This window comes from Coffea arabica, chromosome 3c (genome assembly GCF_036785885.1).
Source record: "Coffea arabica cultivar ET-39 chromosome 3c, Coffea Arabica ET-39 HiFi, whole genome shotgun sequence".
Taxonomy (NCBI): domain Eukaryota; kingdom Viridiplantae; phylum Streptophyta; class Magnoliopsida; order Gentianales; family Rubiaceae; genus Coffea; species Coffea arabica.
This window is the reverse complement of record NC_092314.1, coordinates 5,358,188-5,381,917: the sequence shown is the minus strand read 5'-3', so window position 1 is coordinate 5,381,917 and position 23,730 is coordinate 5,358,188. Positions and strand designations below refer to the sequence as shown.

General features: G+C 36.6%; 3 protein-coding genes across 21 annotated transcripts; 2 read left to right on the top strand and 1 right to left on the bottom strand.

Moving 5' to 3' along the window:
- Positions 1-1,877: 1,877 nt before the first annotated feature.
- LOC113734351 (uncharacterized) lies at positions 1,878-5,981 on the top strand. 5 transcript variants are annotated; one of them, XM_072082038.1, is made up of 5 exons: positions 1,878-2,386; positions 2,543-2,625; positions 3,186-3,206; positions 3,470-5,296; positions 5,567-5,981. In XM_072082038.1, the coding sequence occupies exons 4-5, from the start codon at positions 3,602-3,604 to the stop codon at positions 5,729-5,731; spliced, it is 1,860 nt and encodes a 619-aa protein (XP_071938139.1). In that variant the 5' UTR covers positions 1,878-2,386; positions 2,543-2,625; positions 3,186-3,206; positions 3,470-3,601; the 3' UTR covers positions 5,732-5,981. The 5 variants fall into 5 exon arrangements, with proteins under 5 accessions (XP_071938139.1, XP_027116667.2, XP_071938138.1 ...); XM_027260866.2 differs by having other exon boundaries at positions 3,186-3,247; XM_072082037.1 differs by lacking the exon at positions 3,186-3,206 and having other exon boundaries at positions 1,879-2,190; positions 2,280-2,386.
- An 880-nt stretch (positions 5,982-6,861) lies between these two features.
- LOC113734350 (probable inactive histone-lysine N-methyltransferase SUVR2) lies at positions 6,862-16,556 on the top strand. 15 transcript variants are annotated; one of them, XR_011841510.1, is made up of 13 exons: positions 6,862-7,020; positions 9,125-9,363; positions 9,604-10,060; positions 10,159-10,224; positions 10,697-10,768; positions 11,059-11,154; positions 11,564-12,762; positions 12,915-13,177; positions 13,666-13,732; positions 13,846-13,896; positions 14,272-14,368; positions 14,497-14,605; positions 16,191-16,556. XR_011841510.1 is itself a non-coding variant. In XM_072082035.1 (12 exons), exons 1-12 carry the CDS (start codon positions 7,278-7,280, stop codon positions 16,208-16,210), a joined length of 2,697 nt encoding a protein of 898 aa, XP_071938136.1. In that variant the 5' UTR covers positions 7,064-7,277; the 3' UTR covers positions 16,211-16,556. The 15 variants fall into 15 exon arrangements, 3 of the variants coding, with proteins under 3 accessions (XP_071938136.1, XP_071938134.1, XP_071938135.1); XR_011841511.1 differs by having other exon boundaries at positions 6,866-7,020; positions 9,099-9,363; XR_011841507.1 differs by lacking the exon at positions 6,862-7,020 and adding an exon at positions 7,063-7,371 and having other exon boundaries at positions 11,588-12,762.
- A 1,369-nt stretch (positions 16,557-17,925) lies between these two features.
- On the bottom strand, positions 17,926-22,385 carry LOC113734346 (putative disease resistance protein At1g50180). The gene is made up of 3 exons (XM_027260858.2): positions 21,323-22,385; positions 19,273-21,050; positions 17,926-18,647 (listed from the first exon to the last, which is right to left on the bottom strand). Exons 1-3 carry the CDS (start codon positions 22,359-22,361, stop codon positions 18,519-18,521), a joined length of 2,946 nt encoding a protein of 981 aa, XP_027116659.1. The 5' UTR covers positions 22,362-22,385; the 3' UTR covers positions 17,926-18,518.
- Positions 22,386-23,730: the final 1,345 nt, after the last annotated feature.

Sequence of the window (23,730 nt, the reverse complement as noted above, 5' to 3'; positions counted from 1 at the left end):
GTATTATTGGACTCAAATATTTATTGCAACCTACACATGTGATTTCAAATATCTCGTGCATTCCCGCCGCACAGAACAATTAAAAACAGTCGGTCAAAAGAAAAAGAACATGACAGCTTTAACTCTCTATTACTTGTGTGCTCCATAAATAAATTAATTACCACCCCCCCCTCCCCAAAAAACATTACACCCCACATATTATTATTACTATTATTATTATTGTCCTTGATTCTCCCAACATCATCCCCTGTACCAAATCTATCCATACATAAAATGTGGCTGCTGTTAATACCCCAAGCCACACAAGTCTATTTTGGATTGGAGCTTTTGAAAAAAAAAAAAAATTACTGTAGAAAAAGCTTGTTATGAACGTGGTGGTGATGTATATAAGGTAAAAAGTGATTGAAAATTGTGTAAAAAGAATATCCACGAGAAAGATGCAATTCAAACAGGTTATTCTTAGGGCAATTTTTGGACAAAATATGATGAAATTTGGGCTTAAAAAGGAGCAGTTTTGTCGTTTTAAGAACTACACAGTATTAGTATATCATTTGAAATAAGGCATCTACTATTGGTGGAAAAGGACATTTTTGGCATCCCCATTTCTCAGTGTTTTTTCCTCCTTTATTGAAAACGCTATTTGAAGGTCAACCTCAGCTTTTTGATGGAGTATTAAAATAGGGCACTAATAAAGAGCAAAAAAGAAAATAAGATAATGAATAGGAATTTTTTTTTTTGTCAGCAACGATACATTTGTATAACCTACTCTATTCTAATCTAAAGGGAGGGAAGCCCAAGGAGACTGTGATAGAGGGCTAGTGGATATAGAGACCCAACTAGATCAAATGAGTGTTATAACATAATGCTTAAATTTTTTTCGCTGCAAGTAAGGTTTGAACCCTCACTTACAATCCAAGAAGGGATTTAAGCCCGTCTCTGGTGGTCACTGAGCCAAGTGGTTTAATGAAGAGAGATATGCAATATGTAGAAATCTATTGAGAGATCACATGCATCAGAAATGGTATCCGGGTAAAGGAGAGAAAAAATCAGAGAGTCAGCCTATTATGTCTTTTCCGGGGTCCTATTTTTTGTGTTAAACCTTTCCTCTGTGTCTGTTTTCATTCGTTTGGGCTCTCTGAAGGATGGCTCCTTGTTTTGCGCTTTGGTGATTTCCTCAGAGGCCTTAGTTGTGTGCACGAAAGAGTGCAGTTGCTATCATGCTCACCAGCTCATGTCACGTAATACAATTCCCATATCTTTCCTCCCACTTTCTCCACTTGAAGAAGATGCAGAGTAGCACGCTCCCCTCTCTCCCTAAGGAAAATTTGGAGCTCCTTCGGATTAGAGCTGTCTAGTTTCTGTAGAAAAATAAATTATAGAAATCTGATGATGTGATATTAGCAGTAATTGAAAAATATGCCAAGAAAAAATATTTTACATTTTTATCAAAAAAAAAAAAAAGCAATTCGATCGGCCTTACACCACTTGAACTTTACGTGACAATAAATTTTATGTTTGTCTAACGAGTGTTCAATGGACGCTGTCAAAAGAGGTGCAGGTGTTAGTTTTTTGTGAAAGTGAAATTAAATAAGAAATGCATTTAACTCTAAGGTAAGCAATAGAGGCGAGTTTAAGCCTTTATATACTAATTTAGGTGTACATTGAGTATATTAACTAAAGCCCACTAAACACGAGTTTATAAATTTTATAAAATTTTCATTGAGAATTTCTAAAGTAAATCTTTAAACTGTGTATCGAAAGGCATGTAAACAAAAATCCAGGTATATATAAGAATAATCTAGCTACAAATGCCTTTTCGGATTGCCAGAGGAAATAGTTTTCAAAAAGCTCTGAACACCTTTTCTTTCTTGTTACCTTTTTTACTTTGTATTCATCTATACTTTTTTCACTATTTCTCTTTCCTTTGTTTTTTTTTTTTTTTTACAGCTATATGCCAAAGTCTTTCACCACATAGCGCATATGACCGGTGTCCATGCCCGTGTCTCTTTGTCTGTGAAATTTACCAATAGGTGTTTTCAACTTTTGACTGGAGAAGCAAGAAAATTTCAAGAAGTTGGCATTTGATGTAGGACCCAACCCCTGTAGCACCAGAATTTGATGTTTTGATGATTGAGGTCCAATTTGTTCTAAATCCCAAAACGTGGCTTACATCAACCATAAACCAATACAGTTAATCTTGGTTTTAGCTTCTTCTTACTTTTTCCCATCGCATCCCATCTGCTCTCTTTATTCTCACTCTTTATTATCTATTAATGCAGCACTTCAAAGTTGAAACTTTTTGGTTCTAGAATTGTGTTCTTTAATACAGTTATTTCTAGTTGAGGACTTGAAAGTGGTGGAGCTTATTCTTCCATGTGTTTTGCTGGTTGGTGAAGTTTTCTCCTTTTTCTCATTAGTACAAAATTGACTTTGGAAGTTAATGTTGTACTATTTATCAAGTGCTAGGGTACCTGTTTTTGCTTTGTGGGTTTGGCTTTTGCCTGAGTATTAAATGGTTTTCTTTAATGGGTTTCATTTTCAGTTGTTTAAGGAGAAGTTCTAAGGTAAAGCTTGCTGTGGGAACAGAGTTGAAGTGGGTTTTCGTTTGTGAATCCAGTTTCTGAGGTAAGAAAGATTCACACTTGCATCCCTGTTTTGTTTATTAGTGTTGATTGATGAAAGTTTGGAACTTTATTGTGTTTGGTTGAGAAATGTTTGATTTTGCTACTCCATATTTAACATGAAGTTGCTGTTTAGAGTCTTAATAAGAAGTATAACAATAGGGCTCCTTCGATTGGTTGTATTTTTTGTTTATATTTGCAGTCCGATATTAATTACATGCAATTGCAATTCTTTTATACGTTCTGTATAGCTCTAAATATCACCAACCACCCCCAACCTCTTAACTGTCTGTTTTGTTTTTGTTGTTTGGGGGGGAAAGTTTACGTTTGTTTTATTGAGGTCTGTTTATTGTTTCTACTTTTGCTTGTTTCTCATACTGGACTTGTGGTTCCTTTGTTCTGGTTGATGTGTTTTTTGATTGTCCTGAGTTGGTTCTTGATACCCGGATCTATTACAAGTTTTGCCTTTGCTTTCTAGTCTTTTATTTCAATTTTATACTGCATTTGTTCTGACCTTGTGAAAGAGTTCTGACATTTCAATGATGTTTTTACCTAATTTGCTAGGTATTTTCTGCTGAAATCAAGGTTGACCGTTGGGCAATTAGCCCTCTATTTCTGAATCAGAAGTATACACTAGCTCTTGTACCAAAATTTCTTGAGGGTTGAATCATAAAAAGAGATGGCAGCTTTCTTGGCTTTGACAAAATTATGCTCTTTGTCCTTCCTTTTCTCTAATTTGATAGCTGATGCTAGTTACAGCATAAAAAATTTGCGTCCATCCTCTACTCATTTCTTAAACTAATTTTGGCACTTCATAAAATAATTATGTGGTGCTACTTGATTTCCAGATTATCAGTTGCACATCATCAAGGTTGAGGCTGAGTTGTTTTCCACTTGATGCTTGAACTTGGCACCTAAATTGAAATTAGATTAGGACATTTGAGTGCAGTAGATGTTTTCAACTTGATTACAAGCAGAAAATGAGAAGCAAAGATGTCCTGGAGAAAGATGACCTGGAGGAAGAAGATTCATTGCAGTCTGTGAGCAAGAGTAGAGACTCAGCAGAAGGGATTACTTTGTCTGAAGATTTCCTGCCAAAGAAAGAGTCTGACCGCATAGTTGTTCTAAGCATATCGGGAAGAAATAGTTGCAGTAGGCAGTGGTTCTTCCAAAAGCTCTATGGTCTTGATAATGCAATTCCGAAGCACATTATAACTTTTGATGAAAAATACCTTCGTCGCTGTCTGGAATGGATGCATATCAGTGCGTTTGGAGTATTTTCATGCAATTTTTCGTCTATTGGTGTCTTTCACAATGACTTAAGTTCAAGAGGAATTAGTGGTAGACGTGCATATGATATGGCTAGGTTAGTTATTGAACATCCATTGGCTCTTTTAACAGATAGTGTTGCAATAAGTTCTGCAGGAGAAAGGATTCTGGGCACAATCTCTGCCAGCAAGAGCATGATAAACATTTTGAGGAGCCCGTTGCTTCATCAGTTGGGAGCCCTCGATTCTAATGCCAGCAATGGAGGAAGAGGTCTAGTGGACATCAAAGAAGCAGTTGCTTCTGATTTTATTAGCTCTCCTGTTAAATTCAATACCAGTAAGCCTAATAAACTAAAGGACGTGGTGCTTGGAGACAATGAATATGGATCTGAGCCAGTGCACAAGAGACTGGCTTCTGTATCAAGCACAAATTCTACCAGCTCTGATCAGTCTTCTTTCTCTGCATCAGCTGCTATTTTCCAAGGAATGCTGCAGTGCACGTGGAAGGATGGATGCCCCAATTATCTTTTCTCTGTGGATGATCAAGGGGAGGTTTACGCTGCCAACTTACTGAAGATCCAGTCACCAGAGGACAAGTCTCTCGACTATATTTACTCATTTCATTTAAAATCAGGTCCCAAGAGAGACCTGAATATTCGGGATAGAGAGTTAGATCTTGTTGCTAAGATGAAAGTGTCTACTTCAATTACATTGTGCCCCAGGAATTCAGAAATCATGGAGACACAATTTGTTTTGTTTGGTTCCAGTGAAAGTTGGATGCAAGAGACCCAAACCTCAGTTAGTGTTCTTAAAAAGAACAAAGGGCTGACAAAGAAGGTAGCAGATGTTTTCAGGACAAGCCAGTCTCGTAAGCAAAGAACGTCTTCAAAGTTATGGGGAACGAGTATTATCCTTGAAGACACATCCTGGGAGTCTTCTGGTGATCTATGTGACAATTTTGATCAGAGTCCGGCCAATCTTCTGGAAAATGACGTTCCACCAAATCTTGAGTTGGCTGCCATAGTTGTGAAGGACCATATACCTCACAAACCTGAGGAGCCAGAAATTGGTGGTTGGGGTTTGAAATTTCTGAGGAAATCTGGCAACATCCAGACTGATGCAGTTTCAGAAAATTCATCAATTTCAGAATGTGGCCAACGAGATGGTGGAGAATGCTCAACAAGCATGAATATTCTAGTTCCAGCAGGTTTTCACGGTGGACCAAGAGCCAGGAAAGGCGGGCCATCGAGCCTCTTGGAGAGATGGCACTCCGGTGGGCATTGTGAATGCGGAGGTTGGGATATTGGGTGCCCGCTCACTGTAATCAGTACAAGAACAAACAGAATTGAGAATCTGCCCCATTCAGATAATTCTGGAGAGTGCAAGACAGTTGACTTCTTTGTAGAGGTATGCCAAGTTTCTTCCTTGTTCTCTGGTTGTCTTTCTTTTATCCCATTTGTATTATTCAAAAATTTTAGTTCTGCCAATGGCTCGTGCCTATCTAAGCAGAACTCATATCATCCTTCCATGAGGAACTCAGACAGATGCTTTCTTTTGCTTTACTAAGCCTAATTGGTCAAGGAGAAAGGAAAGGAAAAGGAAGGAAACTTCCTGCAACACAGCCATGCGTTCACAGATGAAGAATCAGGATAACTTTTTCCCCTTTGAATTTTGCAGGGTTCCCGGCAAATTTCACCTATCATGAAAATGACAAACATTCATGATGGCTTATACTATATTCATTTCCAGTCGACTCTGTCAGCCCTCCAGTCTTTCTCAATTGCTGCAGCAATTATTCATAGTAATAGTCCTTCGCTTCGACCCAAATTGTACAGGAGTTGAAACCACATAATTCAGGATTCAGGATTAATGTAGTTCCATCTCTCAAATCATATCAAAGTTCGTAGTTTGTAGTTAACATAGTATACATAATGTTGAGGTACCAAGTTTGATTGTCATGGTTCTGGCTTTTGTGCTGTCCTGCTGTATTTGTAGTTGAGGCTACTAAACTCAAACTGTATCTAAACTATCTGCTGCTGCCAACAGGAAAAAAAAAAAAAGAAAAAAAGAAAGGGAAACAGAATTCTTGATATGTTTTAACAATTCTGTAGGTAAGTACTTGCTCTAGTTGTGGTCTGTTATGCTATGATCTCCGCATGTTTTGCTTTTACTACCAAATGGATATGAAATTTCTGAGTGCTTCCAAGTTTTCTGGTGAGTTGACAAAACACAGTTTGTAGCTAAGGGCCAATGGTTTGTACACATAAATTTGAATGGTTATCTACCACTTTTATGGGTTTGTTGTCAAAAGATTTATGATTGGGCATTACAAGGGGAAGGGGAGTACTCCAAAGCTTAAAATGTCCCCTAAAACTTGAAAGAAAATAAATTTGGTCTCTCAAGTTTCAATTTGATCATAGTGGTCCCCGAACTTTGACAAAAACAAAATTTGGATCCTAATATTTTCAATTGTGACACGATCGGAGAATTAAAGACAAATGGCCAACTCAAAGATCAGGGGTCGTGTAAACTTATGTTGAAAAATTAAACTACAAAGCTTAGAATTGTCCCTGCAAATCACTTTGCATCTGTAGTCAAACATCCAATTTCTCTACAACATCTACATATTGAATTTGGAATTTACATTACCATCCAATAAAACATTCAATTTCTCTAAAACATCTACAATTCTGAATCTGAATTTCAACATTACCCTAGAAAGTACTAAAATGTACAAGGAATGAGTCCACAAATAAATTTTAAAATTAACAAATTTTTATTTTATAGTTAAAAGAACATCTTTATTGCTTTTGCCTAACTGAAAAACAAATTAGCCATTCATTGTGCGTCACTTGAAATAGTAATATTGTTCAATGCAACTTTTAATGAAAGTATGATATTTTATTTTTTAAAAAAATCATACGTCTTTACGTCGCATAAATTAAATGCGTAACTTGTACCGATAACATTAAAACTTGTACAAGATGTAGATTTAGCATACATCTCTGCCTTTGTAACATCAATTTAAGATCTGACACAAGTCTATTCATATTCTTGTCTATCTCTTCTCTTCTTTTCTCTCCAATTTTCTTGACTTCAAAGAAAAGTCTCTCACTTCAACTCCAAGTGGGGTAAGCTCCTATCCCTCCTTCATCCTATAATATTAATGTTTTTTACTTGTGATTTGTGCAAAAATGTATAGTCAAAATCTCAGATTTAGGGTTTTAGAGTATGCTTTAGGCCCTTGAACTAATCAGTGCTACTTCTTGTTGAACTCTATTATCAATTATTGAGCTAAAACCTGGACAAAAATGGATAACTCGTAGTGCGGGCTCTGCTTTCTACAAGAAATTGCTTGATTTTTCTTTATATTATCAGTGAGTATTTTATGCTTAGAAATCATTATTTAAATGGGCAAGTCAAACCCATATTCTTAAGTAATCCCGGAACCCCTGTTTCCAGAAAGCTGGCATATAAAAATGGTAATTTTATAAATATTATTGATGGGTTTTTTTGGTCGAAGGGTTTAGTAAAGGGAACTTTGATCGTAGAATTTTATTGGGTTTTTGGTTTTTGAATATTTCTTCCTTTTGGGATTTTTAACGTGCTATTTATTTTGGCAAATTCTTTGGGTCATTTTCCTCTTCTCTTATAAAAAAGGGTTTTTTCTTTTAGTTAACTTGTATCCTTTTTTAATGTTTTCTTTTCGTTTATGCCACAAAGAAAATGGGTCGTTTCGTTTAAGTTGATTTCTATCCTTAACTTTTTCCTTTTTGGGGAGTGTCTCGTTCAATTTTGTAGATTTGGTAAAAATGTTTCTTCAAAATGAGGTAGTTTTTGTTTATTCATTTATTCTGTTGGTGGGTTCTAAAGGTATGCTTCCTGTCATGAAATAATACAAGGGAGAAAAAAAAATTAGTCGAAATTATTTAGTTCTTGTAGTGATTGTGGTGACGCTTGACTAGTTCGAGTTTGAGTTCGAGTAACAGAGTGTTCTTCAAATTGAGTTACAGGACCGTTTGAGCTCCAGTTTCGAATATGTACTAAGCAGCATCAAAAACGGCGGTAGCTTAACTTGACTAGATTGCAGTCCTATTAAATAGAATAATTCATAGTTGAACCAGAGGTCAATTGGAACCAGATATGTTGAATATCTCTAGTATTTTGTCATTTTTCTTGTAGCTAACTGGCTGAGTATGCAGCTGACACCTGAATAGGTTCATTGCTGAATTATGCTATATGAGTGGGCACTTGATGAGATGTGTATATCCTTAGTTAACCAGATAAAAAAGTAAATTGATTCACTTTGATTAGTAATTTTATTTGAAGAAAAAACTGAAGCTTTATGAACTGTGGCTAAAAGACATTAAAATTGCTAGCTGAATTGCTGATCTTATAGCCAGCAGAGTTAAATAGGAGTCGCATAAAGATGATAATCAAGGGAGGGGATCGTGTAGTGAACTTCATGCTCTATTTCGACATTGGTTTGTTCATGTTTGGAAAAACTCAACCATTACCAAACTATTTGGATGTAACAATCTCTGTGTTTCCTTTGTCGAATTGTAATTAAACTTGTAACTTGAGGCGAATCTGCTAATGTTATCAACTTTTAGAGTTTGTCGACTCCATATATCACTACATATATTTATTTTGTCAATTTTAGTTCCAAAATAGCTGCTAGAAGTCATCGATTTTAGTTGTGTGGCCCTTTCTTAATAAATAGTTTATCCTAGTTTTGTTGATTTTCTGGAGCTGAAGTGTCAATTTGGACGAGGTTGGCACTTATGCTTTTAGGAAGATTAAAATTTATATTTGTTGTAAGAGATTTAAATTTTCCTAAGCATGGATTTCTGGTTTAGATCAGACGTGGATCATAACTTTCTCTGATTGTAACTCGAGTTGTGGTGCTAATGGTTTGGGTTTGGGTCGATAGTAAGGCTGCTAGCAGTTCAATGTGCCAAGGGAAATATAATACAGCACTCCACTTCCACTGTCATTGTTAATCTTCTAATTGTTCTAATTCTTAACCTGTTTATTACTCAGCTTAGTACCGTTACTTTTTTGCTTTTCTGTGTTATTAACTATGTTCAGAATCATCATTTTGATTGGAAATTGTAATTGTGCTATCATTATTTTCTTTTGCATTAGTCCCTGGATGCAAATCCTTTAGTTGCATCCAACTGAAGTGTTGCTTGTATTGTTTGTGTAGTTTTTGAAGCTTGACATTTGTTGTAGGGCTGGAAACTAGAGCCTTTTCTGCAGTCAATGTAGAAATCCTGAATTACAAACTTATGGCGCCAAATCCTAAGTTTGGAAAGGCTTACAAGGCTATGAGAGCTCTCGGCTATCCTCAGCATATTGTAAAACCTGTATTAAAGAGTCTTTTGGACGTGTATAACCAAAATTGGCAGCATATTGAGGATCAGAACTATACTGTTCTGGTGGATGCTATTCTTGAGAGTGAGGAATGCAAGGTTTAACCGTCTTTATTGCATTTACAAATCCTTTGATAACTTGAGTGCTTGTCATATCAGGCTGTCCACATAGTTGTCATACATTTGCTCAACCCCTTGTATCAGTTGAGGAGAAAAAGTTTGCCAAATAACTAAGTTTTGGATATGCAATCTATGTACTTCTGGTACATCCATTCAAAGTTGACACGCCATAAGCTATGATATTTATGCTTATTATTAATGGTTTTATTCTCGAGACAGGAAAAGGAACAGCAGAAATTCCACTTAGTAGATGAGCCAGAAGAGGATGAGCCACCATTGAAAAAGTCAAGATTGAGAAGTCAAGCTGTTCAAGCTTTGTCTTCTCCTGGTGATTCCAGCCCAAGTTTTAAAGGAACTATGGATAAGCCAGTTCATCATGTTGAATATGTAATTCCTGAATCTAATGCGAAGGAAAAGATGATTGAGTCAGTTCATGTTCATCTCTTTGATAATGAAACAGAAGCCAAGGTCCTGTCTCGGGTGCCACATTATCGAGGAGAAGTGAAAACCAGTACTCCAAATTCTTCTTCAGGACCAAAACCGAAAACGAAAATTCAAGTGCCGGCTCATCATAAAACCAATGAGTCTGATTTGCCCTCGCCAGGAACACAACTCAATGAGAATTGTGATGCTTACACCTCCTGTTCAATCGTTCCCAGAATGGTAAATGAAACAGGCAAGCATACTGTTTCCTAGGGAGAGAACAGTGTTTTACATGATAGTAATCTTTTAACCAGACAAATATGCTTATGGAAAATTATTCCATTATTCCAGGTAAAAAAGAGCTGTTGCCTGATGACCTATCAGAGCTTGAGGTTCCTCTCTCTGTAGTTCTTCCTGGTAATTCTTCCTGCCTTCAGTTACTTTGACATATATTAAAATAGAAAGCATTGACTGAATGCATAAGGTATGAAACACTTCAGGAGTACAGAGTTCCTCTGCATGCACTAGTTGCTTAAAAGTAGGCATCCTTGATTCGCTGGCAGACAAACACGCAAGGAATAAAAATTAATTGGAAAGTGACATATTAAGTGGAAAGGGAGAAAACGAGAACTTAGAAATAGTAAATAGGTAAGGAAGATAAATGTTAGATTGAAAAAGAGATACTAAGAAAAGTGTAAGACTGATTCATCTCAAATTTTTTTGTCATTGCTCCAGGAAATATGAACAGTAAGATAACTGCTATATGTCCAATGTCACTAACCACTTGATATATCTTTCATTGCTTGTAATCTTTTCTAATTGTGTCTTTTTGTGTAAATTGACTTTATCTTGTGTCCACGTCCTGATAATGTGAAGTTGTTGACTCAAGGTGATTCTTCTAATGCAAAAGTACATATTTCAACATCCCTTGAAGTTATTGATCTCGACATGGAAGATACAAGTAAGATAATATTTCCTATTTGAGGCAGACAAGAATTTAATACAAGTAAATAGGTAAGGAAGAGAATTGTCAGGATGAAAGAGAGAATAAGATAAGTGTAAGAATTTTCACTTTGCAAAGAAAGAGAATCTCAAATTTTGTGGCATCTTCCTGGAAATATGTGAACAACAAAGATAACTGCTCTATGTACAATGAATGTCATTAAACACCCGATTTATCTTTCATTGCCTCTAATCTTCTCTACTTGTATCCTTTTGTATAAATTGATTTTACTTTGTCTCCATGTCCAGATAATGTCGAATTGTTGACTCAAGGTGATTCTTCTAATGCAAAAGAACATTTTTCAACATCACTTGAACTGATTGATCTTGACATGGAAGATCCATGTAAGAAATTGTTTCCTTTTTGAGGCAGAATTTATATGTCATTTTATTAGCCTTATTTTATAGTCTCAAAATAATGAGGTACATTGTTAACTTTTTACGCAAGTTATGTTTGAGAATTAACATCCCACAACTCCAAGAAGGAGCATTCTCTAAGTGGAACTCCTGAGTTGCATAATATGACACACATGTACTTGCACAATGATATGCTATTTACAGCATCGTTGCATGTTGGCTTCCTTTTCCAAACATAACCTTATTTTGGAATGTGAAATGGAAAGGTTCTCCCTCATTAATCCAGTACATACTGTTCTTGAGTCAATTTAAGTTACTTGTGATAATCTGATACTTTCACCTTAGTGATTTAGCAATGTGGTGCTTTTGATGTATGCTTTATCTGTACTCTTTTTAGCTGCATTCTCTCTATGTTATGAAGATGAATCTTCAAGTGGAAAGGATTCTCTTCCTCAAGGAAACCGTCTGGAATATCAATGTTCAGTTGCAACAAAAGAGGAAAATAAATCCTCAACCTCTTCACAAATAGACATTGCTTCTTCTTCCAGCGGGGAGGTTAAACTTTCTATAATCTATGAATCTTCCCTTCCATCAAATTTTTGTATTCCAAGTTTAGATGCCCTCTTTAGGCGGATGGAGGAAAAGCTTCATAAATCATACAGAATCAATCAACCTGGTTTCTCTGTGATGAATCTGATGAAAGATATATGTGAGGGCTTTTTAGCAGTGGGGACCAACACCACTCTTGATGAAGGAGTAAGTTCTGCTGATGTACATGCCAATCCAGTTGCTCCTAGAATTTTAGATACTCAAGATGTTTTAAATGGGAATGTCAGTCATCAAGTTGGTTTTTGCGTTGCGCCGAGTATTTCACTGGGGCCTGTAGAGTTTCAAAGCCTAAATGAAGCCCCACCCAAGATTCCAAAGTTTCAAAGTTTGAATTGTTTTGACTTAAGCCGCTGCAAGATAGATTTAACCATGCAGGGGTCCTACAGTGAATGGAACAAAAACAGTCTAGCACTTGGAGACCAAAAATCTTCAACTTCAAGCAGTATGGTGATTGTTCAGGCGCAACATTTTTCTAATGAAATGCTCAGTTCTGCTTATTATATTGATGATATTACAAGAGGGGAAGAGGATTTGGAGATTTCATTGATAAATGAAATTAACAATGAGCATCAGCCTATTTTTAAGTACATTCCCAGAAACATCACTTATCAAAGTGCGTATGTTAAATTTCTTCTTGCTCGTATATCTGATGAGAATTGCTGTTCCAATTGCTTTGGAGATTGTTTATCTTCCAAAATCCCTTGTGCTTGTGCTGGTGAAACTGGTGGTGAGTTTGCTTACATGCCAGGGGGTACTCTTAAAGAAAAGTTTCTTGAAGACTGTATGTTGATGAATCAGAGTCCCCAGCAGAAAAATCTTTTCTACTGTCAAGAGTGTCCACTAGAAAGGTCCAAGGATAAAAACTTATCTGGAAAATGCAAGGGCCATCTAGTCAGGAAGTTTATAAAAGAGTGCTGGTATAAATGTGGTTGTATTAAGGATTGTGGCAATCGTGTTGTTCAGCGAGGCATAACACGCAAATTGCAGGTTAGACATGTTAATGACATAACAGTCTTACTGTTATGCTGATATAAAACTTGTGCTGCATATTGTCATCCGCTATGTTATGTATGTTACTTAATCTAGATCATGATTATGCTTTTATCGGTGATTGAGATATCAATGCTTCCTATGTTCAGGTGTTTATGACACCCGAAGGAAAAGGATGGGGTCTTAGAACCCTTGAGGACTTGCCTAAAGGTGCCTTTATTTGCGAGTATGTGGGAGAAATAGTGACCAACATGGAACTTTTTGACCGAAATTCACAAAACACTGGAAAGAAGCACACATATCCTGTGCTACTCGATGCAGACTGGTGTACTGAAGGAGTCCTGAAGGATGAGGAAGCCCTTTGTTTGGACGCTACCTTTTATGGAAATGTTGCTAGATTTGTCAATCACAGGTGTACTATATAAGGGCTTAAGTGTTTCTGGCAATGCTTCTGTTGTACTAATAGTCTCTGTCAAAGGATCTTTGTTTTCTCTGAGTTGTAGTAAATTTAGCTTTCTTGGTTTAATTGATAAACCTTATATTCCTTGGTTCCTTTACTATGACAAAGTATATTAAAATTTTTAATGACTAAAACAGAATAAAGTGTTAAGGTCCACATCTAAGTTGATACTCTTATCAATGTTTGGTCAGCATAGGTTGCACTGTTGGAAGATAAAAGATATGAGACTAATTTTCAACAGCAGGACCCTAGTGCAACTTTCTTGTTTTTAAGTTTGTCTTTGATTGTTTTTCCACTATCTTGAATGTATTGATGGTCTGCATGTAGTTAGTTCTGGAGGCTTTAAGCTAATTTTCTGGTTTAGTCATATGAGGCTGAGTCTCTTTTATATTTTTGCCTATCTGTGTATAGCAGTATTTATATTTCTTTCTTTTGTTTAGATGTGACGATGCAAACTTGGTTGAGATTCCAGTTGAAGTGGAGACTCCAGATCATCACTATTACCATGTATAGTTTATGTAGCTTTGTCTTAAAACATTTTCTCTTTGAATATATGCCTAAATATGGTATATTCAAGGAAGTTAACAGCCGGAATTCTCTACCTTTCCTACAACCTGCAGCTTGCTTTTTTCACGACAAGGAAAGTTGATGCTTTTGAAGAGTTGACATGGGTAAGTATGCTACCACAACTTTGTATCTTTGTCATAAGATGGTCTTAGAATCTATTATGGTAAAAAGATGCAAGGCACCTGTCAATTGAAATGGGTAAATGATGTCCCAAAACAGAATCTTGTTCTTTGTGCCTTTTGTCTGTCCATCTTGTTCAAATTTTCAAAAGCAGTGGTACTGTAGATGTATGGAGAAGAATCCAAAACCCAAAAGAGTGGCGAGTCGAGTGTTCTCGTAAAATTTTTCATCAAATCTCAGTTATAAAGTAGTTTCCTGGCATGGGTCACATCGTAAAACTGCCCTTAAGTTTTAGCCCATTTATGCTCATTTACATTCATATTCAACAATCATGAAACAAGTTTTTCTGCGTGTTGCAGGACTATGGCATTGACTTCTGTGATCATACTCATCCGGTGAAGGCTTTCAAATGTTGCTGTGGTAGTCAATTCTGCCGAGACAAGAAATATTTGAAAAGTAGGTGTGCCTTCTCATCTCTTGTCATCTTTATATGCTTCAGTAGGTTGACACGTAATGGTGGTCGTTTAGAGGTTACAATTACCTGAATGATATTTTGGGATTTTAACAACAATTGCTCTCTTCAGTAGGTTCACATAATAAGAGCAAGAGATGAGTTGGTGCCAGATTTTTTTTGCTTTGGAAGGAAAACTGAAAAGTCATTTCAATGTCCTTTGGGCATCATGAAGATAACATGTGAGATAGTGTCTTTTATCGAATCAAATGAAATATTTCATTTAGGGACTTGAGTAGAAACTGTAAGAAGAGACTGTAATAAGCACGTGTGCCTAAATGTATTAGCTCTTTGTATGGATAAATGATGTGGCTTAGATCAAAATTTCCAGTTTTTTCGTACGTGACAAACTTCAGCAGATTTCAGCTTGGCATTTGATCTACAAATTTTTTCTACAGAATGCTGTATAGTTGTTTGTTAGCTATGAGGGATGTCCTATGCCTCTATTCTCTATAAATGATGTCTCCAGTAGTAGAACCACAGCCTATTTTCAGAACTTTTAGTCTCACCATTTAAACTGTGAAGATTGTGGCCGCAAGAGGACATCAGAAAGTCAATGTTGTTGTTGGGTTGTATGATGTCTTTATAGGTAAGGATTGGAACTTTTGTTCTTTTTGACCAACTAGAATCAGGTGCTAAACTTACAAGGGTTGCTAGAGTGACTTTGTGAGCTCTGAGCACCTGACTTTGAATTCAACCTGATTTTGGTAAACAAGATACGATCACTTAATTTTCCATCTATATTTTGTGGAATTGTTTGATCTTGTTGTCTCTGTTACAGTTGATGCAAAATGGTTTGCTTTTCCATGCTAACTGTTCCATAAATCATGAAAGGTGCTGTGACCAGAAAACTCTTAAGCAGAAAATCTTCCTATTATTTTTGTGATTTAATAGTTAGAAATTCATTAAGCTCGAAACTTTCATGTTATAGCAGCGTTGGTGAAGTTCAGCTTCCTGTGAATTTACTGGATTTCCCCCCAAATTTTGAGAAAACTAAATGTTTTGTTTGTTTAGTAATAAAGCTGTACTAACCAAACTGAGACACTATTTGGTTTTCTAGGAAAGCAAATGTAAATCTTCTTTTCTTATATGGCTTTGTATCCTGTTAAAAGTTTGAAAAAGCCGACTTAAACTGTTCTGAAGTATTACTATTAGTTAAAGACTCAAAAGTCATGTTTGAAACAAGTTCTGAGTCTTAAACTGTTCTTAATGTAGACACTTGTAAATGTTATTACACGACAATGGTACTAGTCTTAGATTACATGTTCACTTTACTAGTTAATAACAAGTCATTAGAAGTTGTGTTATAATGTTTTAATTGTTATGCAGTGTAACTTTCATATATTATTTCTTTTCGTTGTTGGATCAGTTAGTTGTAGAAAAATGAGGAATTCAGTAATTGCATGAACTGCTCAAATTGAACTGCAGAATGCAAACGCACTTTTAATGCATTACTCATCTTGATTTTTGGCTCTATTTACCGGCAAGTAATACTGCCAGAATGCTCAACCATTCTTGTTTCTCTTGTCTGATTCCAACATAGTACCTATAGATTTCTTATCAGTATATATTTCTGGCAACAACTGAACTGATAGTTGCATCAGTTTAAGTTACTGGTTACCTCACCTGAGTTTTTTCCCATCAGTTAAAAGAGCCTTTCTGGCCTTCTACTTAAATGCTTTCCGTAGAGCTAATCCAACTCTTCAATTTTATGGTACTTTCTTTGTATGACTGACTGACTGACTCACTCATTGTCTCTCTCATTAGGTGTTAGATCCCGCGGATAATTCTCAGAGAATGAAGCTGGAAAAGGGTGTCCATGCTTCGATATTCTGTGTTGCAATCTTTTTTGCTTGTTTTTAAGGTGGTCTATGCTAATTAAGAGATCAATTGCATGTAGTGTTATGCACCATACTTAGTCATACTTCTGTCAAATTCTCAACAGTGGCAAGGGATAACGGATGTAGTTGGCGTGCGTAGTACAGAATTGGTTGATTAAAAGAATTTCCATGTTGAGATCTACAATTTACAGCACTCTATGACTCTGTACAAACACATATGGTTTCAGTTGCTAAAGTTTATTGGTTTAAGGGCGCATACAGTTATGTACAATACATCTGTCCTTTTTGTCAAGATCTTTTTTCTGAGCATTATTTTACATTGGCTGTAGCTATCAGATAACGGATTAGGGCCTCACACGCGGGGAGTTCTATCCAATTCAAATTGTTTGCGTATTTCTTACTATTTTTGGTGTAAAATTTATACTATGCTTTTAGCGTAATCAATGACTTGGTTAAAGGAGTTGATCAGTTCAAATTTACACCAAAATTTAAGGGACCAAATCTGGTCAATGGAGAAGGGGGAGAGGTAGCAGAAGGGGTGGGAGAGAGGAGGGCGGTAGCGGGAAATTAAGGGGGAGAGAGAGAGAGAGAGAGAGAGGGGAGGAAGAGGTGGAAGAGGATGAGGAAGGGGGAAAGAGAAGGAAGAGGAGGGAGATGGTGTCGTGGAGAGGGAGAGAAGAAAAAAGGGATGTGGTTGTGGTGCTGGTCGGGAGAGGGAAAGAAGGTGGTGGTGAGGAGAGAAAGGGGGTTGTGGATTTCTCGTGACAAAGGAAAAATATATAAAGCAAAAGAAAGAATTAAAATAGGAATTTGGGACAAAAAAAATGGAGTAATATTTCGATAAAATACATTTTTTAATCTCGTGAATATCACTTTTATAAGTAACGAGCGTGTTATCGATTAAATTTCAAATTAGTTTGAATCATAAAGGGATATTACAAACATTATTCAAACTAATTTGAAAAGTTTGTTATTAATTAAATTCCATATTAGTTTGAATTACGAGAGGTACTACAAACATTTTTGAACGTTAAGAGGACATCCTAACTTTCAACCATAGCGTTTTTATGGATTTTATCCAGAAAAATATAGCTACCAATCTCAACCATGCCTGCTTGAATCCACTTTGGGATCAGAGAAGTTAAAATATATGGTTTAAAAAAAATGATTCCAAGTCAATAGGTCCTATGACACGTGAGTGAGAGTTGGCACAAGGGCTAGATTGAAAAAAAGAAGAAGATATATTCCTTAGAAAATAATCGCATGACCTTATATAGAATTACAGAAATTTGGCAGAAGCTTTTTACGGTTATAAATTTTAGAACTTATTTGACGATGTGATGGTGTCAATGAACCTTGCTAGATGATGCTATCTGCCGGCTTTCTGCTATGCGTGTTATCATGTCTTCTGTAAAAATATGGTAATCATCTTCTTTCTAACCTAAGATACTGGATGAATGTACATCTAAACGGAGCGACATGCATCTCTAATCCAAATAGCTTTCTACACTCCAAAAAACATGTCTGAGCTTCTGCAAGTTTCCCTTCTCCAATGAACAGAAAGTAAAAAGAAAAGGGCGAAAATTGAATGAGTGTACCTCTATAGCCATAGTTTAGGCATAAAGAAATAATCATTATGCATAGAGACAACAGAAATCAACTGGAAGCAATAACAGAGCCAAGAGCATTTTACATCTGATAAAGGAGAGAAGCATAAGCATAATACTATTTTAGACCAAAAAATGAGAGATTGTATGGCCAACATTATTCATGCAAAGAAGAGCCTAATCCACACTGAATGAAGAGCTTGTCACAGGAAATGAGCTCATTTACTATTACATAGAAATACAACAACAGAAATTCAGAATACAGCTTCCATAAGTGAAAGTCTTTTGACATGATAAAGTTCAAATTAACAATTGAAAACTCATTTAACCAATGGCAAAATATTGAAGCAGGGCATTTGGTGAGTGATGTGAAGACTACGGTGCAAGAAAGAAGCCTTTCCTCAAGAACAGGGATTGGCTGGTGCAACTCTCGTTTAGGTAAACATCCTCCTTCAATTCGTTTCTTGGAGTCCAGAGTGAACGTCTGACAGTGTCTGGAGCTTGAGCTTGACTGATATCCATCTTTCTTCTCTGGTCTGACTTTTGAGAAGAGCATACCTAGGCCATGCCACAATGTTGGAGCAGGGCACAAGCAAGTTAAAGTGGAGATGAAAGTTCACAATTTTGGTACATTTTCTCAACTGGGATCATTGGAGGTAAACATCTCTTTCCCTTTCAGTTTCTGGTATGCATGCAAAACTTCCGATTAGGTTTGGACTATGACTTGAACTTGAAGCCCGAGATTCGGTGATTCTGCCATCAAAGGAATTGTTTTGCTGCAAAATAAAAAACCAATAAATAAATAAATAAAAGAGGTTAGGATGTCTAATCTGACAACATCTCTATTAGACTTATAACATTATCCAAGGAATGCTCTCAAGTCATACAAGCTGTTTCTGGGATTGCGATTCAATCGTAGTTAGTGTTATTGTTTCTGGGAATTCCTGTACTGCTAGCTGCAATGTGGAGTATTAAACACAGTAAACTAGCTTGTTACTCTATATTCCAAGCTTGAATATAAGACTGAAGAGGCACAGGAAAATTTTGAGTCTGTGCTAGTTTATTTTGGTCCTGAAATTGAAGATTCAAAAAAACCCAAAAAAGGTATGTGATATCATAGGTGTTTAGGACTGCTTTTATATAGAAGTAAAATTTTATTGACCTAAAAACTGAATCTAGAGGGATTCAAAAAGGAGGCCTTCTCTGAAGTATCAACTACAGTGACAGCTAGTGCAATGTATCCAACTGTACATTACTTCCATCTTGTATTAACTTAGTCTAAGAATGAATATTTACTAGTGTGTTTGGCATCGAGAAGTCCTACCTGTAGCAACAAATTTTCTTGAAGGATGAAAGATTTGACATGTAAATAAAATCCACGGGGAGATGGTGAAGGATTACCTGACTTGCTGAATTGGTGGGCTCAAGCCAAGGATCATCACTTCCAAATTCCATGGAACACTTCGAGTTGATTTTGTGAAGATCTTCTCCTCCTGTGCCATTCTTCATTTGTAGCCTGCCTAAGAATTGTTGTGGCATCATGCTGATCTTCAGCTTTCTAAGAGTAATGATACTTCGTAATCCCTCAGGAAGCTTTTTCATTCTCCTGCACATGGAAACCTCTAAAGTAGATAGCTTTTGCAATGCTCCTTTGCCCACCTCCCATTCTTCTAAGTTGTACAACTTGGAGAGCTTTAAACTCCTGAGTTCAGGAAAACCTGTATCAGAACAACGCAATTTCTTTCCTAAACATGCCTCGACTTCTAAGACAAGGATCCTCAGGTTGGGAAGGTTCTCCAGTGTTGGCATAGGGTCGTGATCAAGTTCAGAACCATTTAACACAATCTCAGTAAATCTTCCAGAGATTGTACCAATGTCTGACATTTTTCCTATGTGCCCTTCTATTTGCAGAGTATCAAGAACAGGACAGCTGAATAATCTTTTTATGAGAGACAGCCGTTCCTCAGAGTAACAATCAAACTTTTTAATGTCGAGCGATGTCCTCTTCAAGTGGCTTGAGTTGATGCCTATGCAGCGGATGATGAGCTCCAAGTCCTTGAGGTTTCCTTCCGCAGTTGCTGCTAGAATCCGAAGGTTGGTCAGCTTTATGAGGTCCTCAGCCTTGCACACACTTGTATCCAATCCCTCAAGTATCTCTAGTTCTTTCAAGCTATCTAGTTTCAACATACCATGATGATCAGAAGTTTGAAATGCTAGAGGGAAATACAGATGTCTTAATCGCTTGAGCTTCCAAATGACATTTGAAATGGTCATTATGCAATCTTTTTGAACCCTTAGGTCGAGGGTTTGCAGGTACAAAAAGTTGCCAATATATGATGGTAAATGCTCCAGGTAACATCCTCGAAAACTCAAGTATCTCAAGTGGACTAACTCTCCTACTCCCTCAGGAAGCTTTCCATCCTGAAAACTAACTCTGTCAAAATCCAGAACTCTTAGCAATCTGAGTTTTTTGAAATTAAAAAGTCCCCGTGGCCATCTAGATCCTTGCCCTGATCGTTCAGAGTTGAGGCATAAAAGAGACCGAAGGTTATAAGAGGGGAAAACATCAGATACGTTGTAATATCTATTGAAATATATAGCACATCTTTGTGCCTCTGACCTCATTTGTCGTTGATAATAGGAAGTTCCCTCTCTTTCCATGATCTCAAAAAATTCTACCTCTGCCCCAACCGATATGCAGAGATCTCTTATCAGATCATGAACGTGGCCGGACATGAGCCTTAAGTCTGACACTTCATCTTCTTCCAGAGTTACCAAGCTCCTTACTACCAATTCGTTGAAATATTTTGCTGCAACATCCATCATTGTTTCTTCACTTGCCCTATCCTCAGCTGATATCAGACCTTCAGCAATCCAAAGCTGGCACAACTTCTCTACTTGTATTCTTGAATTGTTTGGGAAGTTTCCCAAATAAAGAAAGCACGCCTTTAGGCGCAGTGGCAAAGCGCAGTAAGCTGACCATAGGTAATCAAGACCTTGAGGACCTCCATACATCCAGCGGCTCTTAGTCTTAGGAAGACTTTGAAGCACCTTAAGCCACTCATCTTCTTTTGCAGTTCTTAACATCCTCGCACATAAAATAATAGCCAATGGTAAGCCTCCGCATCCATCTAATATTTTCTTGGAAATTTGCGCCAGTTCTCCAGTGATCGGACCCTCTGTAGAGAAAACCAGAAGCCAATTAACCAAAAAAAAAAAAAAAAAAAAACCAAGACGTTGACAGCCCAATGATTGTTATGTCTTCTTTAAAAATCTACCAACAGGAACATCTGTAAATTACAATCTTGCCAGCCGGGATTTTGTCCCAACCTTGAATATTTCTTTAAACAATGATAGTAATTAAGCAGCTACTGTTATTGCCATTCCTCATTGGCGCTTATAGAAAACTAGATAAAAAACCATATGAAAATTCGTTTGCAAAATGACGTACCATGATTATATCTTTCTCCTAGTGCTTTCTTTTGAAACAGTTCCCAGCTTTCGTCAAAGGACAAAAGTCGAGGCTCATGGTGAAAAGCATCCATGCGTACCACCACATCTTTATTACGAGTAGTAACCAATATTTTGCTTCCCTTCTCTCTAGTTGGGAAGGCATATTTTATGCATTCCCAAGCATCAAAGGACCAAATGTCATCAAGAACAATCAGACATCTTTTATTCTGCTGGATGTGGTAAAGTTGCCTGACTAGTTCATCAGCACTCCAGGATTTCACAATCTCATCTTTCTTTTCAGGAATTAGGTTAACCAAGATCCCTTGCAAAATCTCTTTTGTTTGCCATTGTTGTGATATGCAAAACCAGGCAAACCTATCAAAATGACGCCTCACATTTGGGTGGTTATACACTTTCCTGGCAATAGTTGTCTTCCCCACACCACCCATCCCACAAATAGAAACAACTCTATAGTGGCTTGTCCCATCTTCACTTACCACCTTCGGAACCAGCACTTCGACATTTCTCTCCAAGCCAACAAAATCCTCCTCCTCAACATGGGAATAAATCCTCCTGATCCATTGCAGTTGCCTCGAACTTGGACCTTCCTTCTCGACTATTGTTCTTATCCCATAATCTCGAAAACAACTGGTGAGATTAGAGACTCTAGTGTTGAGGCCCTGAATATCTACTCCAACTCTGTGCCTCATATAGCACTCTTTGAAGATGCAAGTGTATCGTTTAAGGACATTTACAAGACCACCTCCCCTTCTGGATCCAACTTTGAATGCAAATGTTTCGATCAAGTCTTCTGCTTCATATGCAAGATCTTTGCTTTGTGAAATCCACTCACGAATTACAGCATCGTCGCGTTGCTTTGCATCAGCATCTCTTAACAGGCCTTGCATCAGCTTTAACTCAGACTGAAGTTGCTCAGCTTGATCGCTCGCTCCATGTAGATGCTTGCCTTCCTCAATACATAGATTACTGAGCCTTTCTATGATAAAAGATACGACAGGCTCTGCCAATTCGGCCATTAATTTGGGTGGTGCAACTATAGATGAGATATGTAGTTTATCAATTCAGGTTGCAACTACTAAGTGCTGTGATATGTAGTTTCTTCTATATTTATGTAGATCTTTGTATACCTTGCTCACAGATGCAGCAAGGCATTTTACTTTCAGTGTCTTTCCCTATTCGCCAAGTTTTGGCTTTTCCAAGTGCTCCTACAATCGCTTTTTTCTGGTTTTTTTTTTTCCCGGTCATCAACATTTGGCCCTATGTCCTAGTTAAAGATACTTGAGCTATCAATCTCTTCTTTTTCTTAGTGTCAAGCCAAGTATATCCTCCCAACGTGCTTTAGTGAATTATCAAAACAAGTGTTGCATAAGATCCAAGCATATTTTCCTAACGTGCTTTACTGAATTATCAAATCAAGTGTTACATAAGATCCAAAGTCCTGAATCTCCTAAAGTACTCAATAGAGTGTTTTGTCTGAGAGCGCTCATGTCTTCTTTTCATCGGGGCCTGCCTGAATGAACTTATTACTCTATGGCAAGGGCAATTTAGTTAAAAGGCAATATAATCCTTTTATTATGATGAAAGTAGGGATAAATCACTCAAAAAATTTAAATTAATTAATTAATAGGGGTAAATTTTTCAAAAAATTTAAAATACTGAATAGGGGGTGCCAATTTGGCAAAAAATTTTAATATAATTAGTAGGGATAAATTAATCCATTTATTATCGTATTATTATGTAAAAGTATGGTTATGTAATATTCAGTGTGAATTTGTTTCATTCGTAAGGGCAAATTAGTCCAAATATTTTTTTTGTTGGTAGTAGAGGCAAATTAGTCGGAAAAAATTTTAAATTAATTAATAGGGTCAAATTAGTTCATTCATGTTATATCATCGTGTGACTAATATTAGTCTAAATTTCAATTATTTGTAAGGATAATTAAGTCTAAAATTTCATCATCCTATCTCTAAGTCATCCCGCGATGACTAATACCACCGCCCCCACATGTAAAATGCAACCAAACATGGGATGACACAAAATGATTAATATACTACTCTTTTTTTTTTTTTGTAAAATTTTGATTGTTAACGTAATATTATCTAAGAAATTATGATAAATAAAATGTAGAATTCGCCAAGCATACAGAGATATAACGTGGACGGAAATATAGCCTTGTTGAAATAAACAAACACGGATGCCAAATATTTAGCACATATTTTATCATTGGTTGTAGAATAACATTTACGGTACACATAATATAACACGTGATTATATGAAGCAGCTTTTTAAAATTACCTCTTTCTTTAACATGAAATACAAGAATTGACAGCCGTATGTATTCTTTTTTTATAGATAATATGACAATGAGACAAGAAAACTTTAAGG